At 39.3% G+C, this 16396-nt stretch overlaps 1 protein-coding gene across 1 annotated transcript in view; it reads right to left on the bottom strand.

The window, feature by feature from the left end:
• LYST (lysosomal trafficking regulator) overlaps window positions 1-16396 on the bottom strand; it is a 160661-nt gene that overhangs the window by 5621 nt on the left and 138644 nt on the right. The window contains exons 47-50 of the mRNA XM_036828433.1: window positions 13476-13612; window positions 9534-9632; window positions 3527-3666; window positions 3149-3246 (exon numbers count right to left, since the gene is read on the bottom strand). Of these exons, the coding sequence (XP_036684328.1) occupies window positions 3149-3246; window positions 3527-3666; window positions 9534-9632; window positions 13476-13612 (474 nt within the window). The remainder of the gene's footprint in view (window positions 1-3148; window positions 3247-3526; window positions 3667-9533; window positions 9633-13475; window positions 13613-16396) is intronic.

The following is a 16396-nucleotide window of genomic DNA, read 5'->3' as shown; positions in this document are numbered from 1 at the left end:
TAAACTCATCTTTTACGTAAGTAGAGATTTCACTCTTTCTTTTGTATTTAATATCTAATAAAGATTTTTAAAAATATATAAAGTAACCAGATGTGTACTAGTAAGGTCAGAAGGCTTATTAAAGTCATTGGATACATATCCATAAAAGATATGGATGTAGGGGTTGGTAACTGTAAGACACAGCTACTGCATGGCTTAGTTCTTCAAAATAAAAAATCTAAATGTGGTCCTCAACTCTGAAGTATGGTATGGAACTTAATAGGCAAAGAGTTACCCTAGCAGATTGCCCAGAAACTTGGTCTACCACAAAACCAAGTAAACACTCATCTGCCTAAGATTATAAATATATATTAAAAAAAAAAATCGAGGCCCTTACCCAATACCGGATTGCTTTCATGTATAATTTAACATATCAACTAAAAGTCAGAAAGTTGGGCATTCCTGAAAAAAATCTTTATTCTTCCTATACATCTTCATCAAAATTAAAAGACATTGGAGAACTACCCCCTACTCTGAATCTTAGAATATTATATTAACTTCAGAGTACCACTGGCAACACAGGAAAAGGCTATGAACCCTAGTTGAAATGCATATATTTTGATATAGTGGCAGAATGATTTAAAAAAATACAGAAACCATCTACTATAATATTTACATAGTTTAATAAATTTTACATCTTATCACTATAACAACCACATCCCATAATAAGCCCTGGGAAATTAGGATCAGGAGGAGTGAGTTTGCCAGTGTTATCTTCAGCCCCAATACAGAAATGTTTGAGATTATATATGTGCATACATACACATATACATATATTATATATACATATACATACACATGCATATATATTTATTTCTCTTAAATTTTGATTTTAAAGTTACTTGGATGGTTCTCATTGAAGTGTCAAGACTTTTGGTAGGCTACATCTGATAACTTTCTTCCCTTCCTGGACTATAAGAATAGGAGAATGAAATATATTCTGGATCACTAAACATAAATTTGTCCTCTCTTTTAAAAAATCATTATTCTTATTATGCTCTCTATATGCCACATGCTCTTTATGAGTACCCTTCTATATGCATTGAGAGGCCTCAAACAAGTTGAGAAGGCCTTTTTGTTCAAAGTGGAAAGAAAGTTCTAGCCATTACTCTATTCTACTGTGCGCACTACCTAGGGGCACCTGAACACCCTACTAGTGAGCTGGTAATTGTAAGCAAAAGTAATCTGGTTTCTTGTTCCCATATGACTAGCTAATATAATATCACAGATATAATAAATCACTACTGGCAGCAGGAAAGTAATTAACTTTACAAAATTCGGTTCCCTCGGGATCAGTCCTAACTTCCAAATGTTGCCAAAACAAGAAAGTAGAGAACTCTATATAAATAATCATTATATGATTCCCCCAAATTCCCTCTTGATGTGACATACTAAAAGCCACTAATGTACAAATCAAGGAAGAACAATCAGCAAAGTCATCAATCATCTGCCCACACTTATATTACCAAAGTCAACTATTTAAGACCTTTCCCCTTAGTTATGCTGATTAGGAAATAAAAATGTTTTCATGACATTATTTTATGACTAGGGGTGAAGACTGGCAAATACTTCACATCTGAAATCTTGAAGCATGACTGAAGATGTTACTTTTCTTGAATACAAGCATGAATGAGTGTTTTGTAAAAACAAGAGCTTTATCGTGGTATAGTACAAAAATAAATATTCGGACTTTGTCCCAGGTCCCTGGCATAGAGCTCCTAAAACCCTTGTTAATTTACTGTCTTTTTTATGCTAATGAGATGACTCCTGGGGGGAGGCCCAGACAGCTTCAGGATGGGAACTGCTCACCCGAAAAACCAACCCCAAGTTAGAACTTACAGCACCTCCCACTTCCAGGGAAGGGAGAGGGGCTGGAGGTTGAGCTCAGTTCCTACTGGCCAATGATTGAATCTACCTTGCCTACAGAATGGAACCTTAGAAAAACTCCTAAACAACAGGGGGAGGAGAGTTTCCAAGTTGATGAGCACACTGACGTGCCAGGAGGGTGGACAGACCCTGTGACCTCACCCTACCTACCTTTTCTTCTGGCTGTTCACATCTATCCTTTGTAATGAACCATAGTAGTAAGTACAGTGTTTTACTGAGTTTTGTGAGTCATTCGAGAGAATTATCAAACCTGGTGGGGGGTCTTGGGACTCCCAAATTTGCTAACTTCGACTAGTTAGTGTCAGAATTGAATGGCACTGTTGGACACCCAGTTGGTGTCACAGAATTGGAGAACTGTTTAGTGTCTGGAAAGACCACACATTTGGTGTCAGGAAAAAACAAACAATATGAAAAATGCAAGCAAAGGATAAAAGACCACCCACTGTAGATGTGTCAACGATATCTGTACTGAGTGGACAAAAAGAAACAGTTTTTCAAAGGATCCTTTCAATTAATGGAAATGCAAACAGAAAATTTATGAGCTTTTCAACAGTTCTTTCCCACTGGATGCATCAAGTTTTTTAATATGTATACATGAAAAAACAAAAACTAAAAGCCAGACCTTTGATTAGGAGATATATCTTTGTCATGTAAATTTTGGGCAAATTATACTTCCATTATTATTTTATACTACTCTCTCACAGGAACTACAAGACACATGTAGGAAGTTGATCATCTGCTGATGCTTTTCATTTAGTCAGGAGGGAGGTAGCAAAGTCAGTAGTTAAAAAGCAGAAGCAAAAAAGGATGGAAAAACAAAACCAAAGGAAATTCAGATAATTATGTAACAGTAATTTGCTTAACTTACATGTGCTCAAATGCAATCTTACATATATCTGAAAAAAAGTTAAATTACGACAATACTAACTTTTGCATAAGTAGATGCCTAAACTGATGAACTCAATCCTCAACCTTACTGGTTTTTTTTTTGGCCTCGCTGTGCGGCATGGCGGATCTTAGTTCCCTGACTAGAGATCGAGCCCATGACCCCTGCATCGGGAGTGTGGAGTCTTAACACACATACATGCTATCCCCTAAGCATACAGATCTGGCAGGGGCCTGAGAGATGGAATGCAACCGTTGCACCTGTGATGTAACCAGCTGGCTGAATGCACTGCGACTGCAGCCACCCTGTGCTTTCGTTTTGGGGCCTGAAGCTCACCTGAGTCACACACGGTGGCAATGTCACCTGTAGTCTCACTGGCAGAGACGGCTGTGACAGGGCTTTTGTGTCCCGCCAGACTTTGTACGTAGCACAACCTAAAACACCAGAGACATGAATTTGCATATGATCATTACATATAATTATATTCTCTTATTTGTATAATTCTTTTCCTCGGTGTATATGTATCTACTATTTATAAGGCATTCCTGACTATATTCCTAACTGATTGTTTAATTCAATAAGATTACAAAGGTAAAGTCTGTATTTCATGCTTAAAGCTATTATGATATAAAGATATTATTTTAGTGCATCTATTTCTCACAGTGAGAACTGAAACATTAAAAGTAGCTATTTTAGAGTTGGAGATTTCTGTACCTGTTTAAATCCCATATGATGCAGGTTCCATCTCTGCTCACACTTATCATTATACTGTATGGTTTGCAGACAAACAAGCTGGTTATCTCTTCTGTGTGCCCATAGAGATGTATCTGAGACTCCATTTCTATCTCTGAAGGCTAAAATTAAAAACATAAGTAAAGTATAAGACAAAAACCATGACGAAAGGTATCCTAGTGTCGTATCTCAAAAATAAAAACAACCCAAGTGATTCAAACATTCTTCTCAAACATCTCATTTTTCAATCTAGTTCAACTTTTTCTAAAGAGTAAAACTAATTAAACATTAAAAAATTTTTAATTGACCATAATTTCATCAACAAATAAGCTTTTCATTTTTGTCTATTCTTTTCCAGTCTTTAGCCAAATACATATGTATTTTATAGCTGTGATTATTGCCATACAAATAATTCCCTATTTTGTATTTTATACATTCTCCCATAAGCATTTTCCATTTTTGACAGTGTCTTCAAAATGATTTTTAAGTGTTATAATACTCTATACAGTTAGTATACCATAATTTACTTGAGCATCCTTTTTAAAAATTAATTAATTAATTAATTAATTAATTTAGGCTGCGTTGGGTCTTTGTTGCCGTGCGCGGGCTTTCTCTAGTTGCGGCGAGCGGGGGTTACTCTTCATTGCGGTGCGCGGGCTCATCGCGGTGGCTTCTCTTGTTGCGGAGCACGGACTCTAGGCGCACGGGCTTCAGTAGCTGTGGCACACAGGCTCAGTAGTTGTGGCTCGCGAGCTCTAGAGCGCAGGCTCAGTAGTTGTGGCGCACGGGCTTAGTTGCTCCGCAGCATGTGGGATCTTCCCGCACCAGGGCTCGAACCCGTGTCCCCTTCCTTGGCAGGCGGATTCTTAACTACTGCACCACCAGGGAAGCCCCCTTGAGCATCCTTTATGATAGACATTTAAAATTGTTTCAAATTTTTTCAAAATTATAGATGTCATAATTAAATCCTTCATTTATATAAGTTTTGTTCCTCCTCTAAATCATTTCTTTAGAATTTCCAGAATCCTACTAGTGGATCAGTGAATATTAATAATTTTACAGTTCTTTTGTATACTTTTCAAAGGCTTTGTACCAATTCATGATGCCACCAATGGCGATGTATTACTCATCAATAGTTGTGGACTGATTTTCTAAATCAAACATTGCAAACTGATGTTCCAAGTTCCACATGGCTCACAGACACCAGATGTCCACACAGGGTCTAACTTTTGTTTTCATTAGGGTAGCAGTTTATTGTCATAAAGTATTTCAATACAAAGAATATAGAAAAGTAGAAAGTATAATAAAAAGCTGTATACTGACCACTCAGTTAAACTAATCCTAACATTTTATAAGATCAGCTTATTTTTTAAATAAAGAAAACATTAAACATTACATAGTCTGTGTACTGTTTTACATCCTATTTCCTCTCTCTTGTCAGAAGTTACTATTATCCTGAATTTTGTATTTGTTTCCCATGTATGTAGAATTTATGTTCTACTATATGTTACTATAACGATTGTATTGTTTTCCATGTTGCTAAGCTTTATATATATGGTATTAATTATTCTTTAGGTATCTGCTGCATCTTGCCTTTTTGATCACCACTGCTTTTGAAACATATCTGTGTTGAGTTATTAGCTGCAGCTCATCTATTTCAAGTGCTTTATTTTTCACATAAAAATACCTATTTTATTCTTTAAGACTCAGATGACCAGGCAATACCAGGCTTACAGTTCCCCTTGGAACCACGGGCTTGAGCTGTGTGGCAGTGGCTTCTGTTTAGCTAGGGCATGTGACCTTCAGCTGCACACAACCACAGCAACCAGATGGCTCTGAACAAGGGCACGAGTTCTGCTTCTCCTCCGTGACCTTCCCCGCAGGGCCAGGAGCCTGCAGGGCCACAGGGATGTGCCAGCGCCCTTGCAGACCATTCTTCAGGGTCCCTGGGACCAAGGAATTCCTTGCCCCAAAAGGCCTGAGCTCCTTCCTTCTCTGCCTGAACTCTGCAGCATTTCAGTTTGTGACTCAATTCCCATTCTAAATCTTTGAAAATTTCCCGAGTTTTAAACGGCAATCAAGGTTGCTTTAACTTGAATTTCTCTTATTGTAACTAAGTTTAACTTTTTCACATATTCATTTTCTTATCTGTAAATTCGTGTGCTTGGTTTTGTGTATTTGTTACTACATTAGAAAAATTATGTGAAGGAATTCCTCTATTTGTGGAATAGAATGCAAGTACTTTTCTTGTTTCTTCTGCTGGATGACCTGGATCCCCATGCCAGGCTAGGGACGCCTTACCCAAACTCAAGTCTTGAGGATCCTGGACAACCCAGGGAATTCCAATCCAGGCTGTAATTCCAGGCAAGAGTTGGTCCTATCTGACTCATCCTTACTCTTAGGGACCAGCCTTTTGGACAAGGGCCTCCTTGGGACTCCCCAGCTTGCTCTGTCCCTTGTTGTTGTTTTCTATTCCTCTCACAAGAGGCTGTCCAAGGACAGGGTCAATATTCTAGGATTGACAAATGCCCTCAAGGCTAAAGCTCCCTCCTTATTAAAAAAAAAAAAAAAAATATATATATATATGTATGTATATATATGTGTGTGCGTGTGTGTGTGTTTTTTTTTTTTTTTACTTCATGATCATGAATAATATTTATGGGGTAAACACAAGATAGGTACCCTGTAGTGGTTATTGAAATTTTATAGATTTTGCACTTTAAAATGATTATAAGAGTTAGTGTTACTAGGTGATTCCCTGATGGATCAGAAAATAATTTCCATGGGTAGAACAGGAATCTTGTGCTGGCCTACTTCTTCATAAAATGTTCTTGAATGGTGTAATACTACCTTGGATAAACTGCATATATATTCTCCTACCACCATCAATTTAGAGAATAGAAATACAGGTGTTCACTTATATGAAGATGATGTGGCCACACTATTTAATTAGTGAAAAAATGACTCAAGACCAACTATTTTAAAATCAGTTATCACTTTTAGAAGACATTCTTCTCTAATACTGTATATAAATGGCTTATTGATAACAATTCCCTATAACCAACCAATGTTTTCGTCATGACACATGTAGAATGCATTTTAGCAGACTATCTTGGGATAGTCAACAGAAACTCACAATGCTCAAAGTTATATATGCTTCACTAGCTCAGGAAAGTACTTCATAAGATTCCCTTGAAAATATTTTCAGACAACAATTATTTTGGTCATATCCTACATGGTGCTACATGGGAGGTGGTCTTTCGTACGTGTCAAGGCCAACACAAACGAGAGCATAAATACTTTTAGAACCATGGCATTCAGTGGGTTGGGAGAACAGAAGCTAGTAAACATGAGGTGTTTCCTGCCAACCTCACAGGCATAGGGTCACATCTGCAGCTTCGGGGACCCCAAAATGATGAGACAGTCCCCAGTAAAAAGCAACAACAACATCTACAAAAACCCAAGTAACCTTCTCTCAGATCAAACAATGATAAAACCACACAGCTAAGGTACAATTTTGGACATGGTTTAAATAGTAACTGTTAATCTCATGACTTGATTACCTAATACTATTAATACTTAGGAGAAAAAGAAAACCCTTACAAATAAATTGAAAAAATCCACTTTCAGGCAAATACAGAACTGAGGAAAGGTAAGCAACCTAAGACTTCACAATAACTTCAAACTAAAAGAAGCACGTGTCTTGCTGTATTCAAATGATAATAGCTACATCTTTGATCTATTTCAAAGCTATGTTGTGCAAAATTACTCCTATACAGAGTACAGCTTAATCCTTTTTTTTTTTTTAACCAATACTCTATACTGTGCTAGCGTACAATTAAAATTTTAAATTATAGGAAGAATGGAAGTAAGGAAAACTAAGAGCAAGGCTGTTCATAGTGTTGGGAAAAGCAAGAGGAAATAAAAAACAAAAGATGAAGCTAGTTTTTAAATAGGTGTCTATGATGGTACAAATGATCTGAGTGTACAAGCAGACAACTGCTCTAGCAGCAGAGATTAGAATATATTTGTAGAAAAAAGGAAACAGGGTGAGCTCAGAAGGTGAAAGGCAATGGCAGTGGTAAATATTAGAGACGTTATAAAATAACATCCGCTTTAGGCCTTGGGGAGTAAAAAGGAGAAAACAGAAGACAATCCAAAAGTGAAGGCGCCTCTCTGCTCAGACTCCTTAGCATGCTTCTTATTGTGGCCTGTGTATAAGACCCTCACCTCACTCTACTGTTCCTGCCCTGAATTTGGCACTCCTCCCAGCATGTTATACTCTAAACTACACATAAAAGTATCTGCCATCCCCCAAACTACCATGCCTTTGTTTCCATGTGTTGGTTTACTTTGCTACAATACTCTTTCCTCTTTTCTCCACTTAGTAAAATGGTCCTTTAAGATCTAGCTCATGTGTAACTTTTCAGGCTTCCTGACATCTGGTTGGTCCCACTTCTGGCTCTTCTAAGCTGTGTGTGAATCTTTCTTAGAGCACAACCTCACTGTCCTGCAGTAACCTGTACATGCTGACCTCCTGACACAGAGCCCTCACCACGGCTGGCCTGTATCACTACAGCGCCTCTGAACTGGTACCCTCCCCTCCAGCCTCACACTCCTTCTAAGCGATTCTCCTTGTAGGCGCTACAGTGATGGCCTTAAAATGCTGACTGGATCATATCACTCCTGCTTCAAACATTTTAATGACTCCTTAGACTAAGAGACAGAAACAATATTATGATCACATTTATACCCCAAGGATCGTGGCAAAGAACCTTAACAAGGGCTTAAAAGGGAATAAACTTGGACAGAAAAGTAAGGAACTGAGCATCACCCTATGCTAGAAATACAGGTTTCACCCAGTAAAACATGTTTTATAAAATGATGCAGAAAATTATAATTAAAAAAAAGCACAGGGGCTTCCCCGGTGGCGCAGTGGTTGAGAATCCGCCTGCCAATGCGGGGGACACGGGTTCGAGCCCTGGTCTGGGAAGATCCCACATGCCGCAGAGCAACTAGGCCCATGAGCCACAACTACTGAGCCTGCGCGTCTGGAGCCTGTGCTCCGCAACAAGAGAGGCCGCGACAGTAAGAGGCCCGCGCACCGCGATGAAGAGTGGCCCCCGCTTGCCGCAACTAGAGAAAGCCCTCGCACAGAAACGAAGACCCAACACAGCCAAAAATAAAAATAAATTTTAAAAAAAGCACAGAGCACATTTTAGACTAGAATGATAATCACTAAGTTATCACCCTAAATTTGCCACTAATGCTCAACAGCACCACAGACAGCTGATTCAAGAAAGGAATGACAGACCTACAGTGGAAATGCCTCTTAGGAATTGGTCCTTTAATTAACTACTAAAATACTGTAGGTTTAATCTCTTAATAAAGTAAGTACTGTTACTGCAAAAAAAAAAAAAAAAGAAAGAAATGACAGTCGATTAAAAGAAGTATTGCATAATGTCTTCTTCACTAGAGTGTTTTAATAATTTAACTCTCAAATCCAAAGGATTCAGTGAATGAAAACATTTCTTCCAGTAAGTGGTAGAAATCAAGACTGGCTACTTGGATTTTTCTGTCATTTAATTTACCCAGAGGGCATAGGAATGTTGAACATTAGGAGTTTTGTACTTCCAACTTTTATAGAATCTTGTGGGATACTTGTAAGCACTCAGGTTGATACCGAGAATGAAAGCAAGCAAGCAAGCATCAAAATGCCATGAAAAAGCCTAAACTCAAAACAGATCATAACTCAAAATACTGTCTGTCTCTGACCTTTACAGTTATTTTCAAAATTTTTGTGATCTTAATAAACCTAAAATTAAAGAGTTAGACACGTGACCTTTTACATTTTAAGAGCTTATGTGAAGAGATTAAAGTACAAAAGATTAATGTACAAAAAATTTAATCTTATACCAAATTTATACTTCATAAAGGGTTTCTTCCCCTCACTGACATGAAAATCCCACAAAACGCGCCCAGGACCTACCGTGCCGCTCATGAATCTGTTTGTGTAGGCTGTGATGACACCACATTTGCTCCCAGTAAAAAGCTGGCAACTGTCCGGTACCCAAGCACAACTAGTCACCTAGAGAAAGGACAAATCAAAGATTATCATGTTTAAAAAGCACGAGAAATGCTTCTACTTTTCTGACAATTTTTTAAAAAATATATGATCACAAAATTTAAGGTAAACATTTTACTTGAAATGATTAGAATGGTGTAAGATATAATAATATTCTGTAACTTTAAGCTATCTAAAAGCTGTTTCCAAGTTAAAATGTATTACAATGCATTGTCTATGATTTTACATTTTTCTGTGTACACACACACACACACACACACACACACAAATACACGTAGGGCCATTTGTTCCTCAGAAATTTAAACACAATGATTCAGGATTGACTAGATCCAAGGTTGAGAGGGGGTGTGTGTGTGTGTGTGTGTGTGTGTGTGTGTGTGTGAGTGTGACAGAGAGAGAGAGATACCTGATTTTTACTTTTCTTTTTTTTTTTTTTCTTTTTCTGTCTTTGGTAGGGAAACAGAGTATATATAAATAGAGGTACTGCTTCTAACAGTTCTAAAGATTGCTAGATAGGAGAAGAAAGAAAGATAAACGTGGAGAAAAAAAATCTGGGATTATTCCTTGGGGATTATAAAGCCTTGAGTCCCAACCGTGGAGACACTATTCGAGGTCGGCTCACCTCTTTGCTCGGCCGGACAGTCTTCCTCCGGCACTAGCTGACCCCCACACCACGCCCCCAGCAGCTGTCCCCAGCCGCTCTGCCCCCTCTCCAGTCCCACCTCTCCCGGCCGGTCGGCTGCTCAGCAATACCCACACACTTCACTTCACTTCACTAAGAAGACGGCGATCATCAGCTACAGACCTCATCCCTTTCCCTCCTTCGGGCCGCAAAGTGTCTCGGCGTCACCTCCTGATTTAGAGAAGCCCCTCTGTTTTTAAGGCCAGCCCCACCCCACCCCAGTGTTTCTCAAACAACTGTCAGAATTTCAAACTGTCATTTGCTGGCTTCTTCCCCTGGCCCTGCAAACGTGTTCAAGTGTCTGCTACCTTGAAAGGTGACTTGCTTTGAGCCTGACTCTTCTTAACTCTCAGTATATCTTCAGAGTCCATTGGATCTAATTTTATTTTTTGAGTTTCTTTCTTGAATAGTTCTATTTGTAAAGATTGATATTTCATAATTTTTATTCTCTCTTAGAGGTCTTCCAAAGAGCAAAAAGAAAATGTACCTATTTCCTATATGTAGAATAAAACTCATTCTGTCTTGCAATTACCATATGGGTTGACTGAACTCTTTTATAAACCTAAGTTACATTTTTAGGATTTCAATAATCTCATTTTTTTCTCTATTTTGAAACACTTTGCTATTTCATCATCCTAGGAATTATTTCATCTCTACTCTTCAATTATTCCCAACTATGCTAAAACAAAACAAACAAAATAAGAAAATGGAAGAATGATGGATCTCCCGGAAGGATGATGTAAATGTGAAACAAATTGTCATCTTTTTTTAATAAAGTTATTTATTTACTTATTCATTTATTTATTTTTGGCTGCGTTGGGTCTTCGTTGCTGCGCGCGGGCTTTCTCTAGCTGTGGTGAGCGGGGGCTACTCTTTGTTGCAGTGCGCGGGCTTCTCATTGCGGTGGCTTCTCTTGTTGCGGAGCACGGGCTCTAGGCGCATGGGCTTCAGTAGTTATGGCACGCGGGCTCAGCAGTTGTGGCTCACGGGCTCTAGAGCGCAGGCTCAGTAGTTGTGGCGCATGGGCTTAGTTGCTCTGCAGCATGTGGGATCTTCCCGGACCAGGGCTTGAACCCGTGTCCCCTGCATTGGCAGGTGGATTCTTAACCACAGCCCCACCAGGGAAGTCCCTAAATTGTCATCTTTTGGTTTTCTTATTGCATTGTCAAAAGAATGTTGTCATCTTTTGAGAAAGTATAAAAGAAGACCAAAGACACCACTTCTGTAGTCTACTTTCAGCTGTCATCGAACACAGTTGGAAATTGAGAATTTTTCATTTTCCAGCAATAATGGAAAAGAGAAGAAAATTGACAGGAACATGTTTCACAATTATGAGATCAATCAGAAGATAAAGGCTAAGAGACAGCAGGACTCTAATCTGTAATGATGATGATGAAATTGATCAGATAAGTGAAATCTCAGAGTGTGAGTCTTCATATGATAATACCCTGGACAAATTTTCTCAAACTAAACAACCAATGAGTGAACAGCATATTTCTAAGAACAAAATGAAATATGGTATTCTTATCTAGTTAGTTAGGCACTTGACCGGAAGTACTTTATCACACCGTGTTTGCTAGAAATCTGGATCATCCTGTTTTGCTAAAAGGACTTAATGAGAGTATTTTTTCATCTTTAATGATGTTTCTGTGCCCAACTTTACATGATAGAAATAATTTTTCAGTGCTTAAATTCTTATTAAAATTTATAATAAGGTTGTTTTTCACTGTCCTTTATTCTTACTTTTGTTAGTTTACTGGTAAGCCAGGTGACAAAAGGCAGTGACCTTTCTTTCCAGGCATATTGAAGGTTAAGCAAACAAACCATTGCTCTCCTTTCTTTCACTGCCAAAAATTCCCCAAAAGTAGCTTACTCCATCTTTAAAGTGCTCAGGGAATGGTGACGAATGTTAGGACTATATGAATAGGCACCAGGTGCTATGTAGGTAACGGAAGTCAGAAAACAGTAAAAGAACTTCCTATGGAAAGACAGTCAAAGAAAGAAGGTTTAACATACAATTTAGTACCGGAAAAAGTTATGGCAGTACTGTGTGTGTGTGTGTGTTTGTGTGTGTACATGGTGTTTTATAGTTTACAAAGCACTTTCAGAAACATTGGAGACATTTTTAACAACAGCTTTATGAGAGAGTGGTGGGAGTATGACTAGCCCAGTTTTAGAGAAGAGGAAAGAAACTCAAGTTGGGTAAGGTTAAATTACTTGCCAAAGGCTACACAGTAAATAACAGAGCTGGACACTAACACAGATCGCAGAGCTACAGTTAGCCCCAAGGTCTTTCTACCATGTTGTGATGCCTAAATACCCGGTTCATTTAGAAAAAACCCGGTATAGAAGATGGCACTCTGGTTATTGAAAATGACATAGTAAAGGGACTTCCCTGGTGGTGCCGTGATTAAGAATCTGCCTGCCAACACAGGGGACACGGGTTCGAGCCCTGGTCCAGGAAGATCCCACATGCCGCGGAGCAGCTAAGCCTGTGCGCCACAACTACCGAGCCTGTGCTCTAGAGCCCGTGAGCCACAACTACTGAGCCCGCGTGCCACGACTACTGAAGTCCATGCGGCTAGAGCCCGTGCTCCGCAACAAGAGAAGCCACCGCAATGAGAAGCCCGTGCAACGAAGAGTAGCCCCCGCTCACCGCAACTAGAGAAAGCCCGTGCGCAGCAACAAAGACCCAACGCAGCTGTAGAGAGAGAAAGAGAGAGAGAAAGAAAGAGAAAGGAAGGAAGAAAGAAGAAAGAAAGAAAGAAAGAAAGAAAGAAAGAAAGAAAGAAAGAAAGAAAGAAAGAAAGAAAGAAAGAAAGAAAGAAAGGAAGGAAGGAAGGAAGGAAGGAAGGAAGGAAGGGAGAAAATGACACAGTAACAAAAGGTAAGTGGACACTGAGAAGAAAGCAATGCTGATTTTGTTCCAATACTGAGCCATGAGCTGATGCTGCCTCAACAAGAGACTGGGTAGAGGACAAACTCTGGGGACGCAGAACAGCGGCAGTTAGGGAGTCTGTCAGCACTGTAAACAAGGCATACATTCAGCATCACCAGCTCCTGGACTGACTGCAGGATATTAAAGACTGGCTGCCATCAGTCTGACTCCTTTTTAAAGCATTATATTTAATTATTATTGTAAAGCACTTCATAAAAATGTTTACCTGATACTGCTGTGAACTTTGTATAAAGTTTATTGGAGGCTCGCTTTGTTTACTCTTCAACCTTAAAATGTTATCAGCATATCCCCAGCTCAGGATGGCGGACCACTGAATGTCAGTACTATTCATGCTTCTCACACCTCAAGAAGGAGAAATAAAAGCATCAGTTGCCACTGCTCAGTTATTATTGGACAGCCGGCCACAGTGGCAGGTTAAAGGCTCAAGTTCACACAGCAGAACACGGTCATTCCAGTGCAAAATCATCTTTATATCCATAAGATGGACCGAATTGTGTTAGTTTTATTCCTTTAAGGCTAATGGGATTCTAAGGGTGGAACTGTATTCTTTTTCACCTGTGGTGTTTTGGTTTGGATTTATAGGACTTAGTACTAAAATTTCTGTTAAGAAATTTTTATAAAAGACAATGATAATCAAGCTTCCTCTATTCATGTTCTGTGACACTTTACTTTTAACAATAAATATGAACGAGAAAATGTTTCAAAAAACTTAGATACCCTGTTAAAAAATCAATACGGACAACTAGTAATACCAGAAAGGGGCCATTGCTAGAGCAGAAGCAACCCTGAGAAGGGATAATTTAATCCTTTCAACTGCAAGGACTGCACGGGAGACCTTCGTTTAACAAGGTTCTGTTCTTTTCTCATTGGACCCGTAACATAGTATTATGTCCTTTTGGGATAAAGATCTGGACCTCCTGACATCAACGTTTCTCATAACCTATGCCTTGTTGGCACATTGACTAGGGCAAATGCAGCCTAAATGCTATAGCTGGTGCTGCCCTGGAAACTTAGAAGCTTTGAGTTCCTTACGGAGACAGAATGTGAGTACCTAGCATAATACCCAGCATATAAAGCAATAAAACAAATAAATATTTGTTGAATGAATCAACAGCACACTGAAAATGTAATTCACAGATTTCTTTTTGTTTTGTTGAGTATAATCCCAAATGTGGACATCACTTTTGCAATAAAGAAATTGGGATATCCTTGTTAAATATAAACTCCTCTCTACGTAAGCTGCTATGGAAAGGAACCACACTTCATGAGCCTCGGGACCTTGCAAATTCCACCATAAAGCCTGGCATGTAGTAGGAACTCAGTAACTGTTCCTGGTTTCTCATTCCAGCAACACAAGAGGCACCATATTTTTTAAAAAAGAAAAATAAACTTCTGCTTTATCTATTTGAACAGTGGATCTTAAACAGGAGTTTGCAAGAAAATGGCTTTTGTAGCATGCACAGGCCTAGACTCAAGCCCCAGAGATTCTGAAGCAGTATGTCTCCAATGGGACCCAACCAAGTATCAATATATTTTGAAAAAAAGTACCTCAGGCAATTTTGAGGCATTGTCAGTTCTCAAGTAATTGGCCTATACTAGGCTAAAGATCATGAAAACCATGGCAGTTTCGTTGCTGTATTGTATTATGCATATATAACTAAGCAAAATGACACAGTTATTTGATATAACAGTGCTTAACACACATGACCTTCCATCTGCCAGGTGCACTCCCAGTCATTCAAGGCCTCTCTGAAACGCCCCCGTGGACGGTCCCGTGCTGGGTACAGCAGTGAACACTCACACAGCCCCTGGCCCCAGGGTGCTAACTGTCCGATGGGCATGCATTTATTAAACACTTAGAATGAGTCCCGCGCTGTGTTAATCGTTCCTTATATTATTTCATTTAATCCTTACAGTGAACTACCCTGTGAGATAAGTCCTTTCATTTACTCCCATTTTATAGATTAAAAGCCAGGATTCCAAAAGTGTAAGTCATTTTCTCAAGGTCACACAGGTATTAGGCAGCAGAACTGGGACACAAATTCAGGCACCGTGCCGCCCGAGGCCATGGCTATAACTTGTGTGATACCACTTCCCTGGACACACCTAGATTCTGATAAATCCCAAACACGTTCTATGAGGAAATAAAGTGTAATTTGAACGAACACAGCTATTAAGGGCCACTAAGGGCTTGTGACTGAAGTGGCACAAATAAGACAGGTTAGCAATTATACTGGACATATTTAAGTCCCATCATTAGCAGGATAATACCAGCCCTTTCTCTCTGCTCTAAAGAGAGAAACTTCAATCCACCCAAATTAATTTTTTAAAGATAAATTATTCACGCATTTTGGTACTTTAAGTATTATTAGTAGTAAATTACTCGTGACATACCTCATAGCTAATTGTAGCATACTAGTGAGAATAAACTACTGATATTACAGCGATGATCAAACAGATTTTACCTTCTCCTCCTAGTTCACTAAACTTAGATAAAATGGTATGCAGCCTCTTTTAGTACCGACAACTATAAAGGCAATCAATCATTCACTTCATGACAGAATGAAGAGTGAGTGTAAAAGAACTGCGGCCCAGCCAGCACACTGAATCCCTTTAGGTGGCCGATGTTTGGCATGGGTCCTGGCATCCCTGCACTGCAGTGCTCCATGGTGGGGGAGGCCATGTGGACCATGTGGACCACAGAGCACAGTGCACAGAACGCAAGGTTCGACACTAGCCGTGCGCAATGCTAAGATGTGTCTGGTCCACATGCGGGCTTCCGGGCAAATCTACACACACCTGATACGAACAGATGGGTGCCCTCAGTCATTCATTTTAGTGCTTAAAGCCCATGCCTAGGACGTAGGAACAGTTCTTTCGCATTAAGTAAAACGGTTAATTTGGGAGGACGGAGGGATTACTTGAGCGGAAAATGTCACTAGTTTTCCAGGGTGTAGGTGACATTTAGAAATATGAAGAGGGCCTCTACTGACAGCACTTTTCCATGTGTTGCTTTCAGTGAGTCAGTGCACAGAGAGGTGAGAAAAACATTGCTTTCCAGACATACATATTTTTAAAATCTATTTTCAAGGCTATCATGACTTCCTTGTTTTGTTTTAATCTCAT

Source organism: Balaenoptera musculus, chromosome 16 (genome assembly GCF_009873245.2).
Source record: "Balaenoptera musculus isolate JJ_BM4_2016_0621 chromosome 16, mBalMus1.pri.v3, whole genome shotgun sequence".
Taxonomy (NCBI): domain Eukaryota; kingdom Metazoa; phylum Chordata; class Mammalia; order Artiodactyla; family Balaenopteridae; genus Balaenoptera; species Balaenoptera musculus.
Note: the sequence above shows the minus strand (reverse complement) of the source record. Positions and strands in the feature narration are given on the sequence as shown.